Source organism: Mus musculus, chromosome 10 (assembly GCF_000001635.26).
Source record: "Mus musculus strain C57BL/6J chromosome 10, GRCm38.p6 C57BL/6J".
Lineage (NCBI taxonomy): Eukaryota > Metazoa > Chordata > Mammalia > Rodentia > Muridae > Mus > Mus musculus.
The window spans coordinates 75436750-75463698 of NC_000076.6; the positions used below are offsets into that span (position 1 = coordinate 75436750).

Consider the following 26949-nt stretch of genomic DNA (forward strand, 5'->3'; position numbering starts at 1 on the left):
CTCTTCTCTGTCTTCTCTGTTTTCTGTTTGGGCTTCTTGCTGCTCTTGGTCTGGCTGAGTGATCTGGAATGACTGTCCTGGTGCTGCCACCTAGAGGTTCATCTCAGCATTGCATTTAATCCACAGGAACACTTCCCCAATGAGTTTACTTCTGGAGATGGAAAGAAAGGTATGTCCGTGAACTTTCCTGTTGGTGGGACGCATCATCCCCTGTTCCACGTACCTCCTCTGGGCAGGGTCTGCTCCACAGCCTGTCCCCTCTCCTTGGGCACCAAGGAAGGGAACACTGACTCTCCTCTGTGTCCTTGCATGTATTGTGGGAGTCTGTGGCTAGGGTGTGGATCCTTCATGGTGGCCACCTTGTTCCCCAAATGGTCATCCTATGAGGACAGACTGACCTCTCTGCCACCCCAGAACTATGTGAAACTATGTGAAGATATGGGGAACCCCTCTGTGAGCTCTCTAGAAGGGGCAGAGGGACTCATACATGGGCCCTCATCTTTCTTCTTCTTTCCCCACCTATCCAGCCATACTGATGATGGCCCCAGAGTCAGCACAGATTGTAATAAGTCCTCAGGTGGTTGTGATCTGAAGGCAGCAACTAACTAACACACCTCTGCTAGAAGTCCTCCACCCTGAGGCCCCACCTCTCTAGCCAAGAACATGAGCGGGAAGAGCTGCTTTGCACACAGGGGTGTTCCTGGCTGGGTGGGTCCCCCTCAGAGAGAAACAGAAGGGTGAACAGATCCCACCATCTGAAGTCCCAGATGGCACCCCACACTTGCAGAACTTCCAATCCCATATACATCCTGATGACAGACAGATGTGGGAAAGGAGGTTCTGGGCTTGCCTTAGAGGGGCACCTCACTCAGCTGTGGTGGCCTTTAGCACTTTGTGGCTGGTCAAAGGCTCAGACATGCAGAAGACCATTAAGTCTGTCAGCTCCAGGAAAAGAAGGATGGACCAACCAGTTCACCAGGCAGTCAGACCCACCACAGGAAGCAGGACACACAGACCATTCCTAGAGACAGAGATTTTCCTTGGGTTTGGGCAGCTTCTGCTGAAAGAGAAGGGCTAGCCCACATCAAGTGTGATATCTTGACATGTTCTCAGGATCAGGGGAGAGCGAGAGATGCAAAAACAAAGCTCTGCCTCCCTCCCTAGGACCTTTAGGCCTGAGGGAAGGGGACAGGAAGGAGGCAGATATGTGGGTGGCCCTGAATGCTTTCCCCTGGGTATCCTGCCATGGACCTGCCTGCCCTTCTTCAGAGCCCACCCTCATGACTCCTTCCCTTTGCCCCTTAAAGCTCACCATGACCTCGGCTACTTCTATGGTTCGAGCTATGTGGCAGCTCCCGATGGCAGCCGGACCCCCGGCCTCTCCCGTAATCAGGATGGGCTGCTGGTCACGGAGCTCAACCTCAATCTCTGCCAGCAGATCAATGATTTCTGGACTTTCAAGGTAGGTACTCGTGTCCCCTTCCGTTGCCCCGATACCCTGCCCAGTCTGCGGCTTCGGGAACTTCAGTGGACAGGTTTGCTCCAGCAGGCAGTTGGGGAAAGGCACCAACTCCCCCACTCCGCAGCTGAGTAGAGAGCTAAGACTCTGCTGGCTGTGGGGAGGAAGCACTGGGTGGCATGATGCGCAAGCAGAAGGTCTCAATAAATTCTCCCTTCATTGGATTTAGATTCTAGGTGCCTTTGTCCAAATTAATCTCAATTTCATTTGTCTAGAGAATACAGCCGGTTGGCTTCTGTGATCTGTTTTTTTTTCCCCCCTTTCCAGGCATTTGCACTTGTCACAAGATAAATGTGCATGTCTGGCTCAGCCTGCCACCAGGCTCCACCGTCTAGGCATTGAAACAATAGTGGGAATCGGGTCACGTGGGAAAACTGGAGCTTTGCCTGGCTCCCACTCCACCCTCCTCAGTTCCTTTGGTGCAAGCATCTTCTGTCCCTAGGACTTAAGACACAGTTTTAAAATCTGCCTGTGGGGTCAGCAGTCTAGGAGTGCAGGTGCCTGCCATGCTGAGATGGGACAGTGGTAGCCAAGGCCCCCTGGAAGGGCTCCTGACTGCAAAGAAAAAGCCCCAGTGTGGACTCTAAACTCTAGTCCCCGACTTCATCTGAGTGTGAAGTTGTTTTGTTTTTTGTTTTTTTGTTTTTTTTTAAGTTTTTTTAAGACATATTTATTTATTATATGTAAGTACACTGTAGCTATCTTCAGACATTCCAGAAAAGGGCGTCAGATCTCATTACAGATGGTTGTGAGCCACCATGTGGTTGCTGGGATTTGAACTCAGGACCTTTAGAAGAGGAATCAGTGCTCTTACCGCTGAGCCATCTCTCCAGCCTCTGAGTGAGAGTTCTTGATCATTTTCCAGAGGCCCAGATTCTTATTGGATAAACAAGACTCTGCTCATGAAATCTCCTGATTTCCCTGTCATTTTCTTGGGCCAATGGGGTTAAATTAGGATTCCCTCTCAGAACTTAGAGCCAAGAACTCAGCAGACTCTTTTGCCATGCATCTCCCGGAGCAACAAGCAGAGTGGTTTCTCATTAGACCCTTTCTCAGACCAAAAGCCTTTCCCGTGGTGATGCATGTGAGCTCATTTCCAGGCTGCTGGGAGGGGCTGGCACAGGAGAGGGTGTGAGGGAGAGCCTATCTGGGGGTGCGCAGCTTTTGTAGAGCTCCCAGCTTTCCACCCCAGGTCTCCATCTGTGTCTATAACAAGTTGCTACACAGAGCAGAGAGAGTTCCGATTCCATTCAGTTCCTAGCTGGTATACACTCCTCTTCTCCATCCTGTCCTAAGTCAGACCACATCTCCCCGATTGAGAGGTGAAGGTCAACTGGGATGGACTGTGTGAACATCACGAACTCTGGAACATCACTGGAATTAGTGTTGAGGTCATCACACAGCCATTCTTTGTCTCAAATAGCCCTGTCAATCAGCATGGTGGATGCATTTCTGTCCTGTGGCTGCCCCCTAGTGGCCAGAAGTGGCAGCGAATAGGTTTTGGGGGGTTTTTGTTGTTGTTGTTGTTGTTGTTTTGTTTTGTTTTGTTTTAAAATCTTCCCAAGCCTATGTGTTTCGATTTCAGATGACGGGACGACTTGAGATGTATGCCCGGGAACTTGCCGAAGCGGTCAAACCCAACTACAGTCCCAACATTGTGAAGGAAGACCTGGTACTAGCCCCTAGCTCGGGTTAGGTTTGGGGACATATCCGGCCCCAGTGGATAAGTTTTAAAATGTATACAAGGCGGAGTTTTTAATACTCAGGCAGGAGGAGGGTAGAATAGGCACTTAACTGCGTATGTGTGATAATTGTTAATGATGAATATGAGAACTTTCTTCTGGGGACTTGGAAATGTTTGGGGATTCAAAAGATGATTCAACATCATTGAAATTTTATTAAATGTGACTGGATCGGTATACTTCAAAAGTGTTTTGTGTAGTGTAGATTCTACCCCAGGATAAGATGCTGTAGGATCATATTAAGGCCATGGAAAGGAGCTGGTCCGGAGGAGAATGGGATGTGGTAATACCTGGGCGTGGGCAGCTTTGATAGACTTCCCAGCTTCCCACCCTGGTCTCCATTTGTGTCTATAATGAGATGCTACGTGGACCAGGCCGACCTTCTCTGCTCCTCTACCTGGTGTCCTGTTCCTCAGCTCCATTCCGACCCCATCTCAAGGTTCCATCAGCTCCTCAAGGGGCAATCTGGGAAACTGTGTACTAGCAGGAAGACAGTAAGAGCAGATGAGAGTCACAGAGACCATAGCATCTCTGTGAGCAGATGGACTGTTCATAGGATAAGCTGAGTCAACTTAGCTATGGCCCAATTATTCAGGCAGGCACAAACCTAGGTGTCTTAGTTAGGACTTTACTGAACAGACACCATTACCAAAGCAAAATTATAAGGACGATATTTAATTGGGGCTGCTTACGGGTTCAGAGGTTCAGTCCATTATCATCTAGGTGGGAACATGGCAGCATCCAAGCCGACCTGGTGCAGAAGAAGCTGAGAGTTCTACATCTTCATTTGAAGGCAGTCAGGAGAAGACTGGCTTCCAGACAGCTAGGATGAGGGTCTTAAAGCCCACGCCCACAGTGACACACCTACTCTAGCAAAGCCACCAAATAGTGCCACTCCCTGGGCCAAGCATATTACAAACCATCACACTAGGTGATGCAGAGAATTTGAGGTGGGAGACATGGTCCCATTGTCTTGCCGGTCTTGAACTCAGGATCAAAGCACCATCCTGCCTTCTAAGTAGCTAGGACTACAGGTATGTGCCACCATGCCCAGCACTGTGCAAAGGTATCTTACAAATGTGATCAAAGTTTACAGCCTGTTGACTGATCATGCCATAAAACTAAGGTGAACCTCACTCAGTCTGCTTACAGCGCTAACAAGCATCCTTGAGCCTTCCATGAGGAAGAAGGAATTCTGTGTAGACAACAGTTCCAGCCCCTGGCAAGACAGTCAGCCTGCCTCCTTGACATCTCTCCCTGGAGTTATTAGACTGACCTAGCCAACTGCCCCACCCCACCCCCTTCACCTCCTCATAATATCTCCTAACATGTTGCCTGTGAGTACTGCCTCTGGTTGGGCTAACTGATACAGGCTTTGATGCCCAAAGGAACAGAAGCTTAGGGGATGAGTTTCCCTCTCTGGGTCTGGGTTTCTGGAATGTTTTCCATTTGATTTGGTTTAAAGGCACCAATGACTCTGTTTCCTGTGGTAAACACAGAAGTGGTTGCTCGTGGCACGATGGGTGCCACCATTAACATCTACGTGTGGGGCCGATCGCAGCCAGGGCCCAAGTGCACCAGCCTGCCTGCCCTTCCTGGTGGCCTTCCCTGTGGGTCTCAGGCTTGTGTAATCAGGCTTCCTATCGTCCCATCAGGAAGTTCTTTGTACTAAATCTCTTGGTGTCTCTCACTTCTCTTTGTTTTCTCATGGTTCCCACATTGGTGATTGATTCCTGACTTATGAATCAGGAAACTCAGTTCTCTGCCTATGCATTTGTACAATGGAGCCACAAGACCATCCGCTTTAGGTTTCAGGATGGTGGCAAGAGAGACTAGAGGTCCCATAAAACCCCTTGGCAGTGGGCAGTGCAGTGCCTATGAGGGCTGTGTCCTTCCAAACCAAACACAAAGACAGAGGGGTAGCTCTGGGGTAGAGTGCAGAGCCTCAAACTGTAGTTAACCAGAGAGAGGGTCAGGAATGGCATAGTTCCACCCTTCCTGTTCCTATCAGAGAAGGCAGCCTCGTTGCCCAGCAACTAAAATATATAAACAACCCCATGTCAGTGATAGGTGTCTCTGGGTAGCACCTTGGATGACAAAGTCCAGTGGAACTGCCTCACCATGTTTACACTGTCTGTCTTCTTAATCTCTCTGTGCTATAAAAGCAGTGTTCCGCAGACCGCAGTGTATGGTAGATCCATCACGGTAGATATGTGAGCTTTCTGGTATAGCCCTTCAGCGCCCTGCTATACCCGTGTGCTTAATATAGAAGTACAGGGATGAGGCACCAGGCATTATTTGATTATCCACGCCTGCCTGTCATCATCTGGGAAAGAGCGGTCATGTCAGGGAGGCAGATCCTGCAGAGATGGTTGGTGGGAGCTGGTCTCCTGCCTGGAGCATGTAGATACTCAGTAGACATTTTTGGAATGAGCCTGCAGAGGAAGGTTTTACATGACTGTTGCTGATGTCATAGGGCAGATGCTCAGACAAGTACTGCATTGGTCCGGAGTCCATCAGCTATAGTATACAGGTGCCTGTGCCGTCTTGGATGAAGGCTTCTGATATCTCCATAATCCCACCTTACTATGATAGGTAGCTGAGGCTGCAGATGTGAGGGCCATCTGTCTGCCTCATCTGTCACCTCATTGATCACCAGGGTTGGTTCGGCTGATCTGGCTGGCTAGGCTGGTATCCCCTTTCTCCCTCACCGCTCCATGTTCATCCCTCCCTAGGCTGCATGCTCAGTTGAAGAGGACAACCTTCCCTTATGAGAGGAGGGCCAGTCTTCAGTCAAGGGTATACAAGTAGCTGGGCTCCCTTGCTAGAACCTCCAAACAAGCTCTCAAGATAGCTGATGTCCTATCGAGCAGCTTTCAGATTCCTTTATTTCAGTGCCGAAGAATCAGACCAGTGATGGTCCTGTTTGTATTAAACACACATGACGTGCTAGTGAGATACAGCTCTTGTCCAACAACTTAATTGTTGGCACCTGTGGTAGAGTTAGGTCAGCCACATTGTACTGAACAAACAACTGAACAGCATCCCCCACAGGAGATGCTGTACTACAAGAAGTCTTTATGGTGATGAGACTGAACCAGGGGCTTCCTGCATCGCAGCCAACTGGAATTACAGCCCCCAAAACAAGTCTTTTATTTTTATGTCTATGAGTATTCTATCTGCATGTACACCTGCATGCCAGAAGAGGGCGTCAGATCACATGATAGATACTTACGAGCCACCATGTGGTTGCTGGGAATTGAACTCAGGACCTCTGGAAAAGGAGTCAGTGCCCTTAACACCTGAGCCATCTCGCTAGCCCCCAAAACAAGTCTTTATAAACCAAAAAAAAAAAAAAAGAAAGAAAGAAAAAGAGAAAGAAAGAAAGAAAGAAATGGCAAAGGTAAAGGCAGCCTGTAGATGAGAGACAAGCGCATTGACACAGAGATATACCTCAACCCACTCTACAGAGCAACCCACTCTCCAGAAACCCACACATGAGAAAGGATGTTGGTCCTGTTTTCACAAAGCACTGTTACGCACTTTTAAAATATCTTAGGGAGAACCCCTTCAAGCATTCCTCCTGAAATGTATTTGTCCTGTAAATAGCAAAGACCTTGACGGGCGGGGCAATTTGACTCTTTTCAGTTGACAGCAGTGAACCAGAGTCCCCATATGCCGGCATGGAAGGCTTGAGGAAGCTATCCGGTAGTTGCAGCTGCTTACTGCTGAAGCACAACTCGGCCCTGGAAGGAAACAGCCCAGTCTCAACTGTACCTTGTAAGCGATACCTTTTGCCATCTCCAGTCTCAGTGACCTCTAGATGTCCTTAGACCCTGACCAGAGGTAGTTCATTTCCCCCCAGTGACCTACAAGACTGTTGGGACTGGTGCAGAAGGGACTAATAACAAGACTGGTATAAACGCAGTCCGCTCTTGGCGTGAAAGTCTACTGCGATTGGTGCGAACACCCCTTTCCTGGCTAGGAGTGGGTCACATCCTTTGCCTCTTCCCCACCCCTTGGCTTTAGTTTGTTTTGAGTGGCCTTATTTTGAGTGCTGCTTACTATTGCTGATACTGAAGCTGCTGCCACCCTCTCCATTGGTACCTACGACCATGTTTTTCATGGCTTCACCTCTGCCGCCGTCACAGCTGCCTGCAGCTGCCACAGTTCTGTAGCTTCTTGGTTCTACCTCCTCTGTGGCTCTGGGCTACTTTATTCATATTAGTATCTCCTTCATCGTACGGGCAACCCCAGCGAGCTTTTGATGAGACACTTCACGCATGCGCTTGATGGGGCATGTCACGCATGCGCTTGGTGGGACACGCCATCGCGCCCATGGTTAGGAAAGCAGAAAGCACAGCCATGAGCTCTAGGTGTTAGTTCTCTGCTGCCATTGACTGTTCATGTGACTCTGGATTTGCGAGGCACGTTCCTTCCGCGAGCAATGAGGCAGACTGTGGGTCTATATAGCTGAGGTATTGACTCAGCTTTAGGACTGGCTAAGGAAAGCATAAGGAGGCTCTGGGAAGCCCTGGGAAAGGGGGAGGGAGGCGGGGGAGCTAAAAGCTCAGAGGAAGGAAGGACATGCTGGGCTAATGGGATAATTGGATAATCTTCAGAGCTAGGGGCTGCCAGGCTGGGGCCAGCTGTAAGAAGATCGCACTAGCAACACAGGGTACTAGTGCAGGAAGCAGCTTGCTGAGCAGTGTGGGGGAGGGGCAGCAGAAAGCCAGTGGAGGGGGATAGAGGGAAGTCCTGAGAGGACATTGAGGACAGGCCCTTAGGGAGCCTGTTAACTAAGGTGGCAGGTAGGGACCCTGAATCCCTTTCTGGTCTCAAGGGTGTCCTGACCATGAAAGACTTGTAGACACCATGCCTACCCGTTGGAAATGACTATAGATGGGGCTTCTATTTGACATGCTTGTGAAAATATTGCTGGGCTCATGTAAATATTAATTTCAGATGCATCGCTCAGGAGAGTCTCCCTATCTCAGGTGCATACCAGGTCTGTGCTAGGCACAGAACAAAACACGTTTTGGAGAGAGGCCAAGAAGGGTACAAGAAGGGACAGCTAAGGGTAGTGAGACCATCACATCCTTTGGAACAGCGAGAAGCAAGGAAGACTTTATCATTTCTTACATGGGTTAAAAAAATGTCTGACGTGGGAACCGGAAATCAGAAACACATCCCAGGAGAAAGGTCTCAGCTGAGAACCGCCCCTTCTTCCCATGATTGGTTCTAAGTGGCTGTCCTTTCCAGTCTGCTGAATACCGCGGGGGAGGGGGGTTTCGTTGGGAGGGGGAAAGCTGGGTTTGACCTTGTCTTTGTTTGCTCTTTAAATCAGGTTGCTCCAGTCACACCAGTTGAAAGTTAGATGTGAATACAAAATGAAGACATAATTGTTCCTAGGTATGGTTTATGGGGAGGTTTTTAGTATAGACGTGAGGGAGAGCACAGCCAGGGGCATCTGGAAGATTCCAGACTGAACGGAGTCATAAGAGGAAAGAGAAGTAGGGAGGGCAAGAGAGGAGGAAGCCAAGGGAGGGATCAGGAGCCAAGAGAAGGGCCAGGAACAAAGAGGAGGACAGGTAGCCAAAATGGCTGGCTTATATAGGAATCAAGAGAAGCTGAGGGGTTGGAGAGATTGAGGTGGGGTATATCAGCCAGGGTGACTCTGAAACAGGTCCTCCTGATGCTCAGCACCTGGGAGCCAGCATCTGCTCTGATATGTTAGCAGGCACTTCCGGTTATATTAGTAGGCACTTCCGGTTATCCATCTGTCACAAGTTTCATTGAGATCTTAACGATCAGCACTGATCTGATGCTGCTATGCTAACTACTGATTCTGTCTGGGTGCTAAGACCCTTTGCTTCCGTTTTCTATATGCTTCATAAACTCACTAGTACAGCCATTACAAATGGTTATCTAGACCGTAGGAATCACCTTTGGAGATTTCCACGAAATGGCAGGGAGAGAACTAGAAATGAACAGATGCAAAATTCATCGCAATGTCAGAATAACAGGGATTTTTAGAAGCACAACAAAGGAAATGAGACAATTGAAGAAAACATCCCAGAGCCAAAGGATGTGAGTTTTCAGTATGAAAGGGACCCTGAGCGGCCAAGATGATAGGCATCTCACAGTGACATTTCCTAATGCTGAGACAAAGAATTCCTGCAGCATCCCGCACAGAGTCAGGGGTCAGAACGGCTTAGGTCTCCTCAACAGCTGCTCTGGAGACTCCAAGACCACGGGCTGTGCTGGAAGATAAAGGCCACGCTCTTCTGAGGCAGGATGGCGTCTCCCCTGGAACTGGACTTGTAACCAAGCATTAGCTACCTCAGACAGGCAAGACTTTGAAGGACAGGGTCTTGCATATCCTCTCAGGAAGCTCCGATAGCACATATGCCATGAAGGAGGAGGAAGGGGAGAGCACACTATGAGAAGACAGGGAGTCCAGGAAGCAGACGAACTTCACGGGAAGGAAGCGAGGGGATTCCCCTGGTGATGGTGATTGTTGTGTTTTATGAAGCGTAATGTCATGCGGCGGATGGGAGGGAGCACCTCAGCGGGCCCTGGCAAGGTGTTTCCCCTGCCCTCCCTCCCCTGAGGATGGGGGAATCACCACCATGAGACAGGCCTAGTACAAAGGAAGTTTATTGGGCGAAGAGAGCCAGGAAGTGGAGTGGGACCTGGAAAGGGCTGGAGGTAAAGAAAGGGGGAGAGAAAAGGACAGAGAGGGGAGAAAGGAAGAGGGGAATGGGGGAAGAGGTCGGCCATGGTCACGTGGGATGGGGTGGCGGGTGGTGTGAAGAGTAGATGGGGAGAAGCCTGCCCCTTCTTCTAAGGGGCGAGGCTTGTACCTGGCTGTTGCTAGGTAACTGTTGGGCGGAGCCTAGAAGAATGCTAACATTGATGGTGATGGGAAATCCCAAGCTTGGCAGCCCCAGAGCAGGTCCTCAGAGAAGGAGCACAAATTCTAAGACAATCCTGTGAGCCACACATTGAAAAGGGATCGAGATAATAACGAACAGAGATTAGGTGATTAGGGGGACTTCTGATAAGACCCTAGAAACATAAATGCACAGGGAAACAAGATAATCAAAACAAAAACACAGTGGAGAGGAAAAGCCATGGTCGTTACAGCGCCGCTTCCCCGACATCGGACCTTTTATTGTTATGAGAACAGAAATGTTAGCAGCAAGCTAAGGCTCCGTTTGTGAAATGCTTGCCCCAGAAGCATGAAGCCCTGGGCTGTGACTTCCATTACCTATTTAGGAAGCTGGCTGGGACGGATTGTGCCTATAATCCAGTAGCTGAAGAGGTGGAGACACAAGAATTTCGGGGACTTGCATAGCCAGTCACTTGGCAAGTGTAGTGGGGGATCCTGTCTCAAAAGTGAAGGTGGAGAGGGCTGGAGAAATGGCTCAGCTCTTGCACGTGGAGGCAAGGCAGTGCTGTAGGGTTGGTTCTTTTCGCGGTTGGGAAGATCAAAGTAAGGTTTTCACCTTTGCCTGGCAAGTACTTTTACCCACGGAGCTATTTCACGAGCCACGTTCTTCACTTTAGGGAGAATTGTAGGGACAATATCCTTTTGAAATTTTATAGACGTTTAACTCTCGAGCCCATTTAAGATTAAAACCACAAATGTCATGAAGGGCGGCAGCTGCAGCAGGTGTCCACATTTGGGTGCTGCCCAGTGTTTGTGAGCAGCCAAGTGTGGGGAGCCAAAGATGTCTTCAGTGTATGTCAGCCACGTCAAGGATCTACTCTACAGATCCATGGGAACGTTATCTCTCTAGATGAGCATAATTACGAGACCATCACAGAAATTCACAGCTGGATACAGTGCAGAGATCAACAGATTGTGGGGAGCCAAGCAACAACAGACACATAGCTACATAGCTCCTGCATCTATAGCTTGGGGGGGGGGGGCGGAGATTAGGAGATTGAGACTGCCAGGAAGTCTGCTGTGAGACAGTCTCTCCTAAAACAGCTACATAAATAAGACTGGAACAATCACAATAGCAATGGGCATATTCACATGAATGGGGGGGGGGGTCATTTCACAGTCTCTCACTCCTACACAAAGAACTACAGGCAGCTGTTGACTACTGGGCTGTAGCAGGAATAGTGGGACAGCCTCTAGGGGCCACACAGCCCCAAACGTATCTCCTGCAGGAGAACCTAATTGAAGACTACCTGAGAGACCAAGGATTGCTGGTACAGACAATGCCAACCAATCAAGATCTGCTGTTTAGAAAAGGTGCTTCCTTGGGACCAACGAGGGTATTAAAGGAGCTTGCAGCAGTGTTTAGAAAGCTTGCTGCAGCGTTTCTCACGTGCTCCCAGAGTCTCCGTTGACTCTGCACTACCTCAACACCAACTCCCAAGGGCAGGTAGGGTCAGGCAGAGAGCAGCCCAGGGCACAGGCAACACTGGGAAGGAGTATCAGCCTCTCCTAAGAGGTGAGAACCATTTGATTCTCCAATGCAGGGTGGTCAGCCTTGAAACCATCACTCACAAACAACAGAAACAGACTCAGCAAGGTATGTGTGCGTGCGTGTGTGTGTGTGTGTGTGTGTGTGTGTGTGTGTGTGTAAGAGAGAGAGACAGACAGACAGATTATCAAAAAGAAGCTATCAAGTTGAGAATGTGAGCCCATGGGAGAGGTTTGAGGGAAGGGACCTAGGAGGGGCTGGAGAGAGGAAATGAAAGGGAGAAGTGTTATAATTCTATTTTAATTTAAAATGTTTTCTTTTAAAGAAAGCAAGCTGAACACTATGGGAGGCAAGCCCAGTAAACCATTCCTCCATGAATTCCCGCTTCAGTCCCTGCCTCCAGGCTCCTATCTTGGGTTCCTATTCAGACTTCCTGCCTTGACATCCCATAATGAAGGACTGAAATGTTGAAGTGTAAGCCAAATAAACCCTTTGCTCTCCCAACTTGGATCAGATCATCCTATTTATTCAACCAACAGGGGAGCAAACTAGGGCAGGAATCCAAGGCTATCCTAGATTGCATAGCAAGCTCAAGACTAGCCAGAACCAGTGAGACTCTGCTGCAAATCAAGATCTAGGTAAGTAGTTCAGAGGCACAGTGCTTGTCTGGCATGCGCAGAGCCCAAAGTCAGTCCCCTAGGTCTGCTTTCTGTCTTCCCTGAGCGGCATTCCAGTGGCGAGGCAGATGCACAGCCAGACAGAGCCCTGATCTAACAACAACATGTGTTAGAGACACAGGGGACATTCGTGAACAGAGAAGAGGCCATGTAAGGACACAGAAGGCAGCCATGGCACACCCATAAAAGAAACCTCAAGAGAAGCCAAACCTGCCCACACCCCCATCTTGAACTAGGAGCGACTAGAACTCTGAGGAATAAATGTTTGTTGTCTAAACCACTCCTTCTGTGATGTCACATTATGATTTCATTACACAACTAACATTCTCTCACTATGAGTTCATACACACACACACACACACACACACACACACACACACACACCTACCTCAGCCAGAACATGTGCTCTTACATACTCAGGGTGTGTAGCTATACAGATACAGTTCTAGGAGGCATCCATGCCAAGAGAGGGAGAGGGAAATACTGCCCACTGGCCAGGATCAGTTGTTACAATGGAATCCAGTCTAAGTATACAATAAGCTCCTGAACTTTTAGGGGCATGGGAAATGAGCTGTCTGCTCTCAAATGCCACATTTGCCTTCTTGTCTATGTATCCCAAGTCCCTGAGGCTCAGCAGACTCCCAGAGTGCATAAGGAGATTCCATCAGTTGGGATACACAGGTGTATGACTAAGTCTCAATTTCCAGCTTCATTTTATGCTGGGTGCTTGAAAAACTGTTATTTATTTAAAAGGGGGAGGGTCATTAATTTCACATCTGTATTCAGTCAAATGCCCTTCCCCCACATGCTCTGTAACTGTTAAGACATAGCTCAAGGATAAAATTTAATTCTCTGGCTTGGTATTGAACACCTAGTCCAAGGTTGGCCAGTCAATTGCTATAGTTTCTTGTTAACCTCTGACTAAATTACAAAAGAACACGTCCTTGAAATCTTTCTGACACCCATGTGTATATTTAAATCCAATCCATATGGCAGGATATGATACAATCTTCTAAGACAGACGGTGCAATGGTCACTGTCTCTTGGTATTCACATTCCCATATGAGAATTAAAACTAGTAACTTTCTTTGAATATAAAGCACAGGGAGTTTCTTGGTTTACAACAATAAATTCCTTCATCGAAAGCTGGGAATAGCAGGAAGCCGAAATGCATTGCAAACGTCTGTCCTACTGAATGTAATAGCTCAGGACAATTGTATTAGCCTACGGATGGGAATAATCCAACACAAAACACGTTTGATTCAAAGCAGTGCCACAGGTCCCACAGTGGTTGCATGTGCGCTCTTCATACCACCTGAAAGGTAAGCGTTCTAAAACCTGTACGTTGAGGACTGTCTGGAGAGCAATCATGGTAGGTGGTGTTCCTGAGATGCGGTAGCCAAAGGACCAGGGCTTCTATCCTGCTCATTCAACTGTTTCGCTGTAAGAAAGTGTTAGAGCTGTCTTATAGAGAAGCCTGCATCCCGGGATCCAAACCCTACAAAGGACCATGTCAGTGAACTTGACAGTGGAGTCCCTTCAACCCCATCCAGCCTTTAGGATGAGAGCTCAATTATAACCTGAGGCACCCAGTTCTTGAACCTAGACCCTCGACCACAGAAATGGTCGGATAATACGTTTGTTGTCTGAAGGCACAAATATTAAAGTAATCTGTTATGCAGTAACAGACAGTAATATCCAATGTAGCATAATGTGTGCCACAGCAATGGACATCGGAAACACAAGACCCGACTCCAATTCTTCCTCTGACTTCTTGCCTAGAGCAACCTTTGCCTGACCTGAATGTGAGAGAGATGTTCTCATGGGTCATTTTATACACCACTGTCACGTCTTGCAACCTCTCTTGGTTTTGTCCTTTTGAGAAACTGGAAGCCCGGAACCACTTAAGTTCCTTTTGGCCTTTTGTTTAGACAGAGCAGGTGTTTGGACAAACAGATAAAAAAGTCGGTTTTGAGAAGTAAGAACTGTGCCAAAAACAAGCTGTTTGTTCGTGTTTGGAAGAAGACTCGAGGAGCAGAATTGAAGCAGATGTTCGGTCTGGGAAGAATTGGCTTCTGTCTTTATCAAAATGAGACTTCAGTGGCAATCACGAGCAGCCAGTCCCCCTTGAAACTTGTTCCTGGTGATTTCGCCTTCTTCATGGGCAGCCTAAGCCCCATTGGCAATTGTGACCGGCGACAGAGAGAGCAGCTCTTGGACACTCTAGGTCACTTGAGAGGAAAGGAAGCCAATTATTTTCTCAGGCCTTCTTGTCTCAAGGTTATTCTTTTGGGGGTGTCTGCAGCGGGACTGGCTGAAGCCTGTTTCCTACACGTAGCTCCACTTATTAAAACACAAATCACACACACAACAAGCCAAGCAAAGGGAAGAGGAGGGAAAGGCTGGAGATCAGAGTCATTGAGAGTTCAGGCTAAGAATAGAGAGGAATTCAGAGAGCTGCTTGGCTGTGTGACCTCCTGCAGGGACTTGGCAAAAGGCCAGTGCAGCTCTGGTATTTCTATGCTTTTACAAAGATCAAGTTGGCCTAAGAGGCAGGACACTGGGTACCAGGCTTGGCTCTGGAGTTACAGGAAAGCATAAGCTGACATGAGTACTGGAAACCCAACCTAGGACCTCTAAAAGAGCAGTCAGTGCTCTTAACTGCCGAGCCATCTCTCCAGCCCTTAGACAGCAAGACTTTTAACCGAACTGGAGAAGAAATGGATGAACACAAGATGATGTCATTGATGCCCGACTTTGTCCAATGAGGGTGTAATTGCATGTCCTCAGTGAATGAGGGATAGCTACAATCTCTACTGATTTCACAATCTGTGCAATCCAGTTCCTCTCGCTCACCCTCCCTGAGTGGCACAGATCAGTCCAAGCAACCACCAGCCCCTTGGGAATGTACTGTAGGGAACCAAGCACCTGAATCCACCTCCACTAGATCTTACACTAGTGGGCAGAAAGGACTCATAATTTGGAGATAAAACATTTTATCCTGAGTGGGACAAAGTGATGTACACATTTAATCCCAGCATCCAGGAGGCAGAGGCAGATGGATCTCTGTGAGTTCAAGGCCAGCCTGGTCTACTTGTCATGTGCTGAGACAGTCTGCACTACATAGTAAAGCCCTATCTAAAAATCGGGGGACAGGAGGGGGGAGAGGGGACACACCATTCTGTGATTGCAACTTTTGTGTTCCCAATACTCATGTTCCTAAGTTAGGAATTATATGGGTGCTGGGAATTGTCAGGGGCCATCTAGGAAAGGCTAAGGCTAGCAGGCGATCTTCCTGGAGGTGGCCCACCACGTTTTGCATGGTCTGCAGTAGGTGAGCTCTGAGAGGCAAGGCCCCAAGAAATTGCTTCTTGCAGCTGATATGCCTTTCCTGTTACTATTACATACCCTAAGGATTTCTGAGCATTAGCCCACCCTATTGAGGAGATTTCATGCAGATCAACATAAAGATGAGCTTTCATGAATTAATGTTGATTAGATGAATTAATGATTTCATAGAATTCCTGTTTTAAGACTTATTTATTTCACGTGTGTGAATACACTGTCACTCTCTTCAGAGACACCAGAAGAGGGCATCAGATCTCATTACAGATGGTTGTGAGCCACCATGTGGTTGCTGGGAATTGAACTCAGGACCTCTGGAAAAGCAGACAGTGCTCTTAACCGCTGAGCCATCTCTCCAGCCCCAGAATTCCTGTTTTGATTCAAATAGTTTTAGGAAGAAACTTTTAAGATGGTTTTAGTTGTTTTGCTAGAAAGATATAATAAAATTAAAAGCAAGAATTGAAAGTCCTCACTTCTCATAAATAGTAAAGGCTGCACAATAAGAAATACAATGAGCTTTCATAATTACACTAAAAAGGGATATAGGCTTGGGAAAAATTCGTGTTCAAGGAAGAGCATTCTGGATGAAGCCGCAGGTGTGCACTATGATAAGGCAAGGCCATGTGAAAACTGATCTATGAGGTAGTTCTTTCTGACGTAGAGAACTTTTAATATAAAGAGCTATAAAAAGGCTGAAAGCAATGAAAAAGGGTGTAGCTGGTTCCCACTTACCTGGTGTGTGTGTGTGTGTGTGTGTGTGTGTGTGTGTGTGTGTGTTGCCTGTGTGAGTGACTTCTTTCCTTTTCTTTCTTTCCTCTCTGGTTCAAAAGGAGTCAACGAGCTCCAAGCCTCTCACCTGGCCAGGGAAAGGAGCACTTAGCAATAAATTCTTTTTGTAATTCCTCAGAACTCAAATAAATATTAAGAGTTGAGGTTTTTTAGCATTTATTGACACACAGAACAGTAACAGGGAGTTAAATTTCCCTGGCATGTATGCAAGCACGAAGTTAAAGAAAACAGAAGCCAAGGAGCTAAAGGGATCTTCAACCCTATAGGTGGAACAACATTATGAACTAACCAGTACCCCTGAGCTCTTGACTCTAGCTGCATATGTATCAAAAGATGGCCTAGTCGGCCATCACTGGAAAGAGAGGCCCATTGGACACGCAGACTTTGTGTGCCCCGGTACAGGGGAACGCCAGGGCCAAAGGGGGGGAGTGGGTGGGTAGGGGAGTGGGGGTGGGTGGGTAAGGGGGACTTTTGGTATAGCATTGGAAATGTAAATGAGCTAAATACCTAATAAAAAATGGAAAAAAAAAAAAAAAGAAAACAGAAGCCAGCAGTTTTCAGTCACAGATTAATGAAGAGAGTGATAAGTTTCCAAAAAGCCATCAGCTTCTAGTCCCTAGTACAGTTAGAGAGTTACAAGGCTAGCGATCAGTCTTTTGTCTTTCACCCAACTCTGTGTTCCACCTCTGCTCCGAACGCCAAAAGGCTGGGGCAGGCTCCCCAGTAGGGAATCCAACCTGGGCCCAGTTAACAATGATAACACTTGACACATCCTAATTTTGAACATAGTAACGTATTAATGAACTTGTCCTATAGACAAAAGGTTTATGTAAGAAGAACACAAGTGGAAATTTGGGTTTGGAGGGGAAAACAGGGAGATTTTCTTAGGAATAGACACTGAGAGTGTCCCTGAAGGTTTTCTGCATGGTTTTAGATAAACTGAGCAAGGACGACACCTACAAAGCCCCATTCTTTACAGACAGGTTCCCGGAACTTTTAAGAGATACCGCAAGCCTGAGGTGGCTGAGTCCATGCTTCAAGCCTCACTTTCTGTCAGGGAACAAAACATGCCTTGATGATGGATTCTGAATCCTTGGATTTGGGGACCTGCTAATGATAGGCTTAATTCGCGCATCCACCTTGTCCCTGAGAGCTGGTTGTGCAATTTATAAGATGGGGGGCATTCGATGACACCAAAATCCCATTGAGTATCCAGAAGCACTGTCAAAGGTTGATTCTCTGTAAGGGTTTATAATGCTTTATAATAAACTTGATGTCTGCTACTTCAAAGTATGAGCTGTGAGAAGCTAGGCATGCTACCATGTTTTCCAAGCCTGCTATGTTCTGTTAAAACGTTTTTAATAAAGATAAAACTAAACATCCACACATAACTTTTAGAGATAAAACACTACACTATAATTGCTTCCAGAGTGTATGAGAAAGTTTTGACTACTGAAGACATGTTTGCATAATATCATGACTTTAATCAATGCCACCCAATCTTACATTTTGAAAGGGTAAAAATGGATAATTTTGCTACCTGTAAACTTTTTATCATAATGTTTAAAAAAAAGTATGTAGTATTCTAAAAAGCATTGAAGTTTACACTTTTCAGATGTGTCAGTCATGTGGTTCATGAACAAGTGTATCTTGTTTCATTTTGTTTGTTTCTTATTTTGTTTTATTTGATTTTTTAATGACATCTGGTTATACAACCTCAGCCTCCCACCCCCCCCCCAAAAAAACCCCTCATGTTTCTCCTGCCTTTGCTCAAGATTTATGATAGAAGGTGTGTGCCACCCCAAATAGGTGTGCCACCCCACACAGCTGTGGAATGTATCTGAATATTAATATATTCCCATCCCAATCTAGAACTTCTGGCCTCCTCTAAAAACAGCTATTTTTCTTGTTTTCTAGAACTAGTCCTGGCATAGCAAGTACTTCTTAAAATATATCATATATGTTTATTTTAATACAAATAGAAAGAAGCAATATGCTACTCTCTGCTTACTTAATAGTATGTCCTTCCCCCCCCCCCTTGCTTAATAGTACGCCTCTTGGATGTGTGTAACATTGTATACACAGTTACACCTTTCCTTTCATTGTATCTAGAAACTAGGTAAGAACCTAGAGCCTTGTTTAAGGAGTCTCTAAATCAGCGAACAAGCTGATTGCTTCTATTCTTTTACTAGAACGCGATGTTGTAGTAGACATCCATTCCCTTATGATCTTGTTCACAGGTGTGACTCTTTCATGACTGGGATGAATTCACGGTTACGTGGTGCAAGGTCCAAAGTTAGGCTATGTAACGCGGTGCTGTTGTTGCCTGAGCTTCCACAGGATCTATACCAATTTGCATCCCTACCAAGAACCACTGTTTTAACTCGACCAGTATTTGATGCCATGCATAATTCTAGGCCTTGGAGGACCCAGTGATTACACAATAAAGACAACAGTAAAGGCCCTTCCTAATGGAACTGTTGTCCCGTGGGAGAGAGGGCAGAGGAAGTATAGACCATACCATACTAAGGGGTACTAAATTCCAGGACCAAAATAAAGCAGAGGAAGTACACAATAGACACCTTGCCAAAGCCTGACAATTGGAGATGGCTCTCCAAGACCCACGTGATAGAAGATAAGACCAATCACAGCCCGGTATTCTCTGGCATCCGCGTGAGCACCGTGGAGGAACTTCTGTCCTCCAGAAAGTAAATAACTGATGAAAAAAATAGAAATTATAAAAGGAGACACAGTCCTACTAGGTTTCCCAGGTTGCCCTTGAACTCTCGGCCTAAGTGATCCTCTGCCTATGCCTCCTGAATAGCTGAGATGAGAGATGTAGCTTGCCATTCCAGGACAAAGTCTAAGTGGGTAGTTAGGGTGTGAGTCTACACTTCTGCCTCCTCATCCTTTAAAGTCAGCCTACGGTAATGGTGCACACATCAGAGACTGCTGAAAGAATCCAATGAGATTACGTAATTTGTTATAAACAGCCTTATAGTGGGCAATGCTGTGGCCCAAGGAAGGACAGTTTGGCCACAAGGGAGAAGGATCCAGGGGAAATAACTATAAAGCAAGCAGAACCCGGGCGCCCTGAGCCTGTGCCCTGTGCCCTTGTGAATACTCCAAGGGACCGAAAGCACTAAGTTCTCAACAAGCCAGAAAAACGAAGAGAAGACAGGGAAACTTCTAGAAGCAAGCTGCCTGACTCAGGCCGAGCCTGCTGAGGCTCGCTCACAAGACATCCACTTCCAGGATGGTGCTCTCAGCCAAAGGCAACAAGCTTGCTGGCTGCCGCTGGCCCATCTGCTCCGTTGAGACTCTTCCAGAGCCTGGACTCCCATTGGCTTCGCGCCAAGGAAACACTCGGAGAGAAGATAAAGCAGCCCTTGAGTCGCAGCTGTAGAAATACACAGACCCAGAGGAGCATGCGTGTCTGTTTGCCTGGGTGAGACTCTCAACTGGGCCGAGGGTATGGCGGAGTTTGCCTCTCAACTCTCTGTATGTCCTTGCCTCACCCGGTGGCACCTCCTGGTCTGTCCACAGTGAGGTCCCTACCTCTTCTCTCCCTTTTTTTTCCCCAGAGCCCTGTCTTTGCCTGGGTTCAAAACCTTCCTTCAATAAGAAACCCCTTCCTTCTATTCTTTGTACTTAATGTCATTATTTTTATTACCAAGAAGTAATAAATAAAAAGAGTAATAATAAAAAATATGCAATACACACATGTGCCAAAATGTCACCTGCTACCCCATATATATGTATTATTCTATTGTGTCAATTAAATTAGAATATATATATATGTATATATATATATATATATATATAGAGAGAGAGAGAGAGAGAGAGAGAGAATTTTCTCCTAAAGAAAAGAGTAGGTGTGTTACAAGAATAGGTGTCTGGTCAAAAAGGGAGATACAAAACAAATTTTTGGTTTGTTGTTTTTTTAAGATAGGGTCTCACTGGCTGTGTAGACCAGCCAGCCTTGAACTCAGAGAGATTAGCCTGCCTTTGCCTTCCACATTTGGGAATTAAAGGCCTTTGCCACTGTGCCCAGCTTGTGATTCAAATTGGAGAATTTAGCCTCAGAAGAACAAAAAATATTAGAGCTATATTTAATGTGTGTATGTTTCTTGTTTCCATTTCTGTTTCAACTATGGGCAATCACATTAATAGGTGAACTTTTTTCTGGTATCAGCTCAAAAAACTAAAAATCCAAGTTACTATTTTATGTGTATATGTATGTGTATATGTATATTTTTTCAAAGAGGCATCCATACCCTTTTCTGATTTTATTTGAGACACAATCTCTTGCTATTTAGCCTAGGCTGTCCTGGAATCTGCACTCCTCCTGACACAGCCACCAAAGACCTGTAGCCATCACACCCCTAGAATCTATGTTCATAACCTTATCCCCACTTACTGGAGCCTAGGGCACCCACACATTTGATCAGGGACTCAGGAGCAATCTGTGACAATTACTAACTACATCATTAACCTTGTTGGGAAAACAGTTTGAAGCCTAAATTTTTCTTCTTTAGTTGATTCTTAGGTTGGCCAACAGACTTAGAGTCTTAGTGCAACATTGGTATAGTAACATGGATGGAGAGAGAGAGAGAGAGAGAGAGAGAGAGAGAGAGAGAGAGAGAGAGAGAGAGAGAGAGAGAGACCAAGCAAGCAGTTGGAGATGCTTAGCATTTTAGTTAGAAAAAAAAATCTACCAAGCCTGCTTGGATTCCAGTTCCTGACAGAGAACCATTGTGTCAGACTCAGGAGTTAGCAATGAATCTCAGCAGACAAATGCTGGAGAGAGGCCATTGTTTTGATGGACTTCAGTGACTTTCCATTGAGCTGTGGGAAAATTTGACAGCTGACTCTGGCTGAATAACAGCCCAGAGGTCTTGAATATACAATTCTCTCTGAAGATTCTTTTCCCAAAGTGCAAACCTGACAAACTCCGGTTGGTATAGTATTTTTTTTAATTATTTATCTAGTGTTCACTATGTCTGGCAAATTTTATAGGCTCTCATGCTGGATAGTTTTATGTCAACTTGACACAAGTTAAAGTCATTTGAGAAGGAAGGAACCTCGATTAAGAACACATCTCCTGATCTTATTATGGTCGGGCTGTAGACAAACATGTAGGGCATTTTCTTAATTAGTGATTAATGGAGAAGGGCCCAGCTCATTAAGGGTGGTGCCACCTTTGGCCTAGTAGTCCTGGGTTCTGTAAGAAAGCAGGTGGAGGAAGCTATTAAGAGCAAGCCAGTAAGCAGCTTTCCTCCGTGGCCTCCACATCAGTTCCTGCCTCCAAGTTCCTGTCCTGCCTGAGGAACTGTGCTGATTTTCTCAGTGATGATCTACAATGTAGAAATGTAAGCCAAATAACCCGGTGTTGGTTTGAGTGAAAAATGGCCCCTATAGGTCAAGAGGAAATGGTACTTTTAGGAGGTGTGGCTTTGTTGGAGGAAGTGTGTCACTGGGGGTGGGCTTTAAGGATTCAGATGCTCAAGCCAAGCCAGGTGTTGCTCTCTTCCAGCTGCCTGCAGATCCAGATGTAGAACTCTCAGCTACCTCTCCAGTACCATGTCTGACTGCACACCACCATGCTTCCCACCATGAGGATAACAGACTAAATATCTGAACTGTAAGTCAGCCCCAACTAAACATTTTCCTTTATAAGAATTGCTGTGGTCATGGTGTCTCTTCACAACAATAAAGCCCTAACTAAGACACACCCTTTCCTCCCCAACTTCCTTATGGTCATGGTGTTTCATCACAGCAATAGTAACCCTAACTAAGACAGGTTTTTTAAATTCTTTAGAACCATGCAGGAGATGAGGAAGGCAATCTATGAACTGAATAATTTGTCCCTGGTCACACAGCTTGGGTTTGAGATGCTGATTAATGTGAGCTTTCAAACAGGCACAAATATCACAGATCACCCACATTGCTCATTAATAACTTAAATATTAATGGTCTCCATTCTCCAATAAAATACACAGACCAACAGACTAGATTAGAAAACGGGACCTATCTTTCTACCACATCCAAGAAACAGACTTCACCATCAAGAACAAATATCACCTCAGATAAAAGAATGGGGAAAAAAAAAAGATATTCTAAGCAAATGGATCCAAGCAGCAAGCAGGCATTGACATTTTAATACCAGATAAAATAGACGTCAAACCAAAACTAATCATAAGAGATAAGGAAGGGCACTGCACATTCATCACAGGAAAACCCCACGAAGATGATATTACAATTCTTGGCATCTTATGCACCAAACACAAGTTCCTAAGAGAAACAGTGCTACAGCTAAACTTACTTGTTGACCCACAGATAGTGACAGTTAGTGACTTCAGTACCAAACTCTTCTGAATAGGTCATCCAGACAAAAAAATGAAACATAAATGTTAGACTTAAATAATATTATAAATCAAATGGACCCAAGAGACACCTACAGAACATCCCAGAAACACTACAGAATATCCTTTCTTCTCAGCAGCTCATGGAACTTTCTCCAAAATCACATACTAGGACCCAAAGCAAGTCTCAACAGATATGAGACATTTGAAACAACACCCTGCATCCTATCAGATCACTAAGGATTAAAGCTGGATATCAACAACAACAGAAACAGCAGGAAGTACACAACTTTGAACATACCCAAACCTAAAGAACATGATGAAGGCATTTCTAAGAGACAAGTTCATAGCACTAAAAGCTTACATTAAAGCAAAACCAAACAAACAAACAAAACTGGGGAGATCTCATAGTAGTAACATAGTGAAACACCTGAAATCTATGAAGCAAGAAAAAATAATACCAAAATCAGGTTAGATGACAAGACATAATCAAACGCTAGCCTGAAGTCTATAAAATAGAAACAAACACAAAAGCAATCAATGAAACAAAGAGTTGGTTCCTTGAGAAAAATTAACAAGATTGATAAACACTTAGCCAAAGTAACTAAAAGATGGAGAAGAGCCAAATGAATAAAGTTAGAGATGAAAAGGGAGATATTACAACAGACACTGAGGAAATTCAGACAGTCATAAGGGCATACTTTAACTTTTTTTACCCATCCCCCCACTGAAAAACCTAGAAGAAATGGATGAATTATATATATATATGATCTACCAAAATTAAATCAAGATCAAATAATTTAAACAGACCCATAAAATAGAAATTAATTAAAATTCTCATGAAAGGTTTAAGGCCAGATGAATTCAACCCTGAATTCTACTAGACCTATTAGCATTCTGTCTGAGCTCCTCCCTACAGTTACCTGGCAACATCCAGGTATACCTGACTCACTATAAAATGGGGCTGCTTGCCTTGCCACGGGCTCCCTTGCTCCTCTCTTACTCTCTTGCTTTCTCTTGCCCTTGCTTTCCCTGCCCCCTCTCTCCCCATTCCCTTCCCCCTTCTCTCTCCACGTGCTTATGGCCAGCCTTTACTCCTCTATTTTCCTTCCCTTCCCTTCCCTTCCCTTCCCTTCCCTTCCCTTCCCTTCCCTTCCCTTCCTTTCCCTTCCTTTCCCTTCCTCTTCTCTTCTCACTTCAGCAAAGTAACAGGATACAAGTTAACAGAAATCAGTGGTCTACTTGTATACAAATGACAAACATACTGAGAAAAAAATTAGGGAAACAATACCTTTCACAGTGGCCTCAAACAAACAAACAAACAAACAAAAACCTTTGTATGACTCTAACCAAGCAAGTGAAATACTTGTATGGTAAAAACTTTAAGACATCTAAGAAAGAGATTGAAGATACCAGAAGATGGAAGGATCTCCCATGGTCATGGATTAGTAGAATTCATATTGTGGTATGGCCATCCTACTAAAAGAATCTATACAGACTGAATGCAATCCTCATCAAAATTACAATGTAATTCTTCACAAAAATTGCAAACAAAATATTAAGGTTAGTATGGAAACACACACAATCAGCATAGTAGTACTACTAATAATAAAATAAACAGTCACTCATTGGATGTCTCACTAACCCAGATTTCAAGTTATATTAATAAAAATAGCATGGAATTGTCATAACAACAGATCAATGGAACCCAACTGAAGTTGAGTTCAGTTCAATTAAGTTCACACACCATGAACACCTGATTTTGACACAAGAACTAAAATGCACACTGTTGTTTTTTTTATTTATTTACTTATAATAAATAAAACAAAATAACGTTAATTTTGAACATTCTGATTGGGGTAAGAGGAAATAAAAAGATAGCTGCAGTTTGTATCTCCCTGAAGGCTAAAGATGTTGAACATTTGTTTGTGTCTCAACCTTTGAGAAGTCTCTGCTCAGTTCTAAACCCCACTTTTCAATTGGGTTATTATTTGTTATCTTGCTCTCCAGGGGCTTGTTTGTTTTTGTTTAGGTTTTTTTTTTTAAGTTCTTTATATATTTTAGCTGCTAATCCCTTCTCAGATGTGTAACTACAGAAGCTCTCTGGCTTCATGAAGTCACATTTGTTGTTGGTCATAGTGACTGTGCTCTCAGTATCCTGTCCAGAGAGTCTTGTCCTGTGTGAGTGAGGGAGTAAATGGACCATACAAAATTAAGTTAATGGTATTTTTCTGGACTTACTATTTCATTTTGCTTTGTTTTGGCTTCTCTTTTTAAATTTTTGTCTTATTAGTCTTTTGCTTGTTTGCTTAGTTGTTTTATTTGTGTGTGGAGGGGGTTGTGTTTCTTTTGTTATTGTTGGTTTTGTTTCCTTTTTCTGTTTGGTTGGTCTTTATTTAAGAGAGAGGGAGGGAAAAAAAAGATGAGCGGGTAGGAAAGTGCATCTGGCAGGAATTTAGTGAGGGGAAAGTCATGATCAAATATACCAATTTTTTTCAATGAAAATAGAAGTTGCATGGGTGGGGATTGTGGATCTGGGAGGAGTTATGGAGGATATGAACAGTTAAAATATATTTTGTAAATTATCAATTAATTAATAAAAATATTATTTTAAAAATGCACAAGAGCTGGGCAGTGGTAGCGCACGCCTTTGATCCCAGCACTTGGAAGGTAGAGGCAAGCAGATTTCTGAGTTCGAGGACAGCTTGGTCTACAGAGTGAGTTCCAGGACAGCCAGGGCTACACAGAGAAACCCTGTCTAGAAAAAAACCAAAATAAGAAAAAAAAAACATATCTGTTTTATTCTAGACTTGTACTTAACAAAATTGCTCAAGATATTCACCCTTCAGTGCCTAACCTTTATTTCCCAGTAAATGCCTTGTCTTGGGTTGCTGAGCTGACTCAGTGTGGAAGGAGGCTTGCTGCCAAACCAGATGACCTTATTGGATCCCTAGAACCTACACAAAGGTTGAGGAAGAGAACTTGCTCCACACACTTGTGCTCTGACCCCCAACTCCAGGCTCTGGTATAGGTGGTCTTCACCCATCTTCCAATCAATCAATCAATCAATCAATCGATCAATAGTTTTAAACAAGCTTACCTCCAAAATTCAAATAGTTTACTGTGCCTGATTTAAAAGGTGCCTTCTTTTGCATTCCACATAAAAATGAAGCCAAATTACTTTAAAAGATTTTTTTCCATCTCTGTTTTATGTGTATGGGTGTTTTGCCCGCATGTGTGTCTCTGTTCGTTACTTGTGTGCAGTGCCTGCAGAGATCAGAGAGGACATCAGATCCCCTGGCAGAAGTTACAGATGGCTGTAAGCCACCATGTGGATCCTGGGGAAACAGAACTCAGGTCCTCTGGAAGAGCAGCCAGTGCTCTTGACACTGAGCCGTCTCTCCAGCCCTCCCCTGCAACCACCAGTTCTAATGAGCAGACCTCTCACCCACCAATAAAGTAAAATTTTAAAACTCACCTTACCTATACTTCTTGCCAATCCTTCCCTGTGTATTTAAAAACCTGCCCACTTTTTTTTTTGCTTTTTTGTTTTGTTTTGTTTTTTATTACATATTTTCCTCAATTACATTTCCAATGCTATCCCAAAAGTCCCCCATACCCTCCCCCCTACTTCCCTGCCCACCCACTCCCCCTTTTTGGCCCTGGCGTTCCCCTGTACTGGGGAATATAAAGTTTGCGTGTCCAATGGGCCTCTCTTTCCAGTGATGGCTGACTAGGCCACCTCCACTTTTTTTTTTAAAGAAATACTAGCAAATGGTTTTTAAATATTACAATTAAAACAGGAAACTCTACTAGAACATGCAGATCACTTGTGTAGAAAGAAAGTCATGATGAAGAGACCCAAAAAGAGATAGGTGCCTACTAAGAACTTTCCACAGAAAAAAATTGGTCCAAGGAGTGCTCTCAATAATGCCATAAAAGAAAACACTTGTTCCTATCTGCACATAGCATGAGTCAAGGGTCACATGACAGAACATGGACAATCCAATCAACCATAACCGAGGACTGTAGGGTTATGGCCTTATAAATCCTCTCACCACCACCACC

General features: G+C 45.1%; 1 protein-coding gene and 1 long non-coding RNA gene across 2 annotated transcripts in view; both read left to right on the forward strand.

Annotated features, from left to right (window-relative positions):
* Upb1 (ureidopropionase, beta) overlaps window positions 1-4930 on the forward strand; it is a 34769-nt gene extending 29839 nt beyond the window's left edge. The window contains exons 8-10 of the mRNA NM_133995.4: window positions 127-169; window positions 1308-1462; window positions 3105-4930. Coding sequence (NP_598756.1) covers window positions 127-169; window positions 1308-1462; window positions 3105-3215 — 309 coding nt within the window. The 3' untranslated portion in view covers window positions 3216-4930. The remainder of the gene's footprint in view (window positions 1-126; window positions 170-1307; window positions 1463-3104) is intronic.
* Window positions 4931-12760: 7830 nt separating this feature from the next.
* Window positions 12761-26355, forward strand: 4933407G14Rik (RIKEN cDNA 4933407G14 gene). The gene is made up of 3 exons (NR_045841.1): window positions 12761-13704; window positions 22053-22160; window positions 26146-26355. It is a non-coding gene; the product is annotated as an RIKEN cDNA 4933407G14 gene (long non-coding RNA).
* The last annotated feature ends 594 nt before the right edge of the window (window positions 26356-26949 follow it).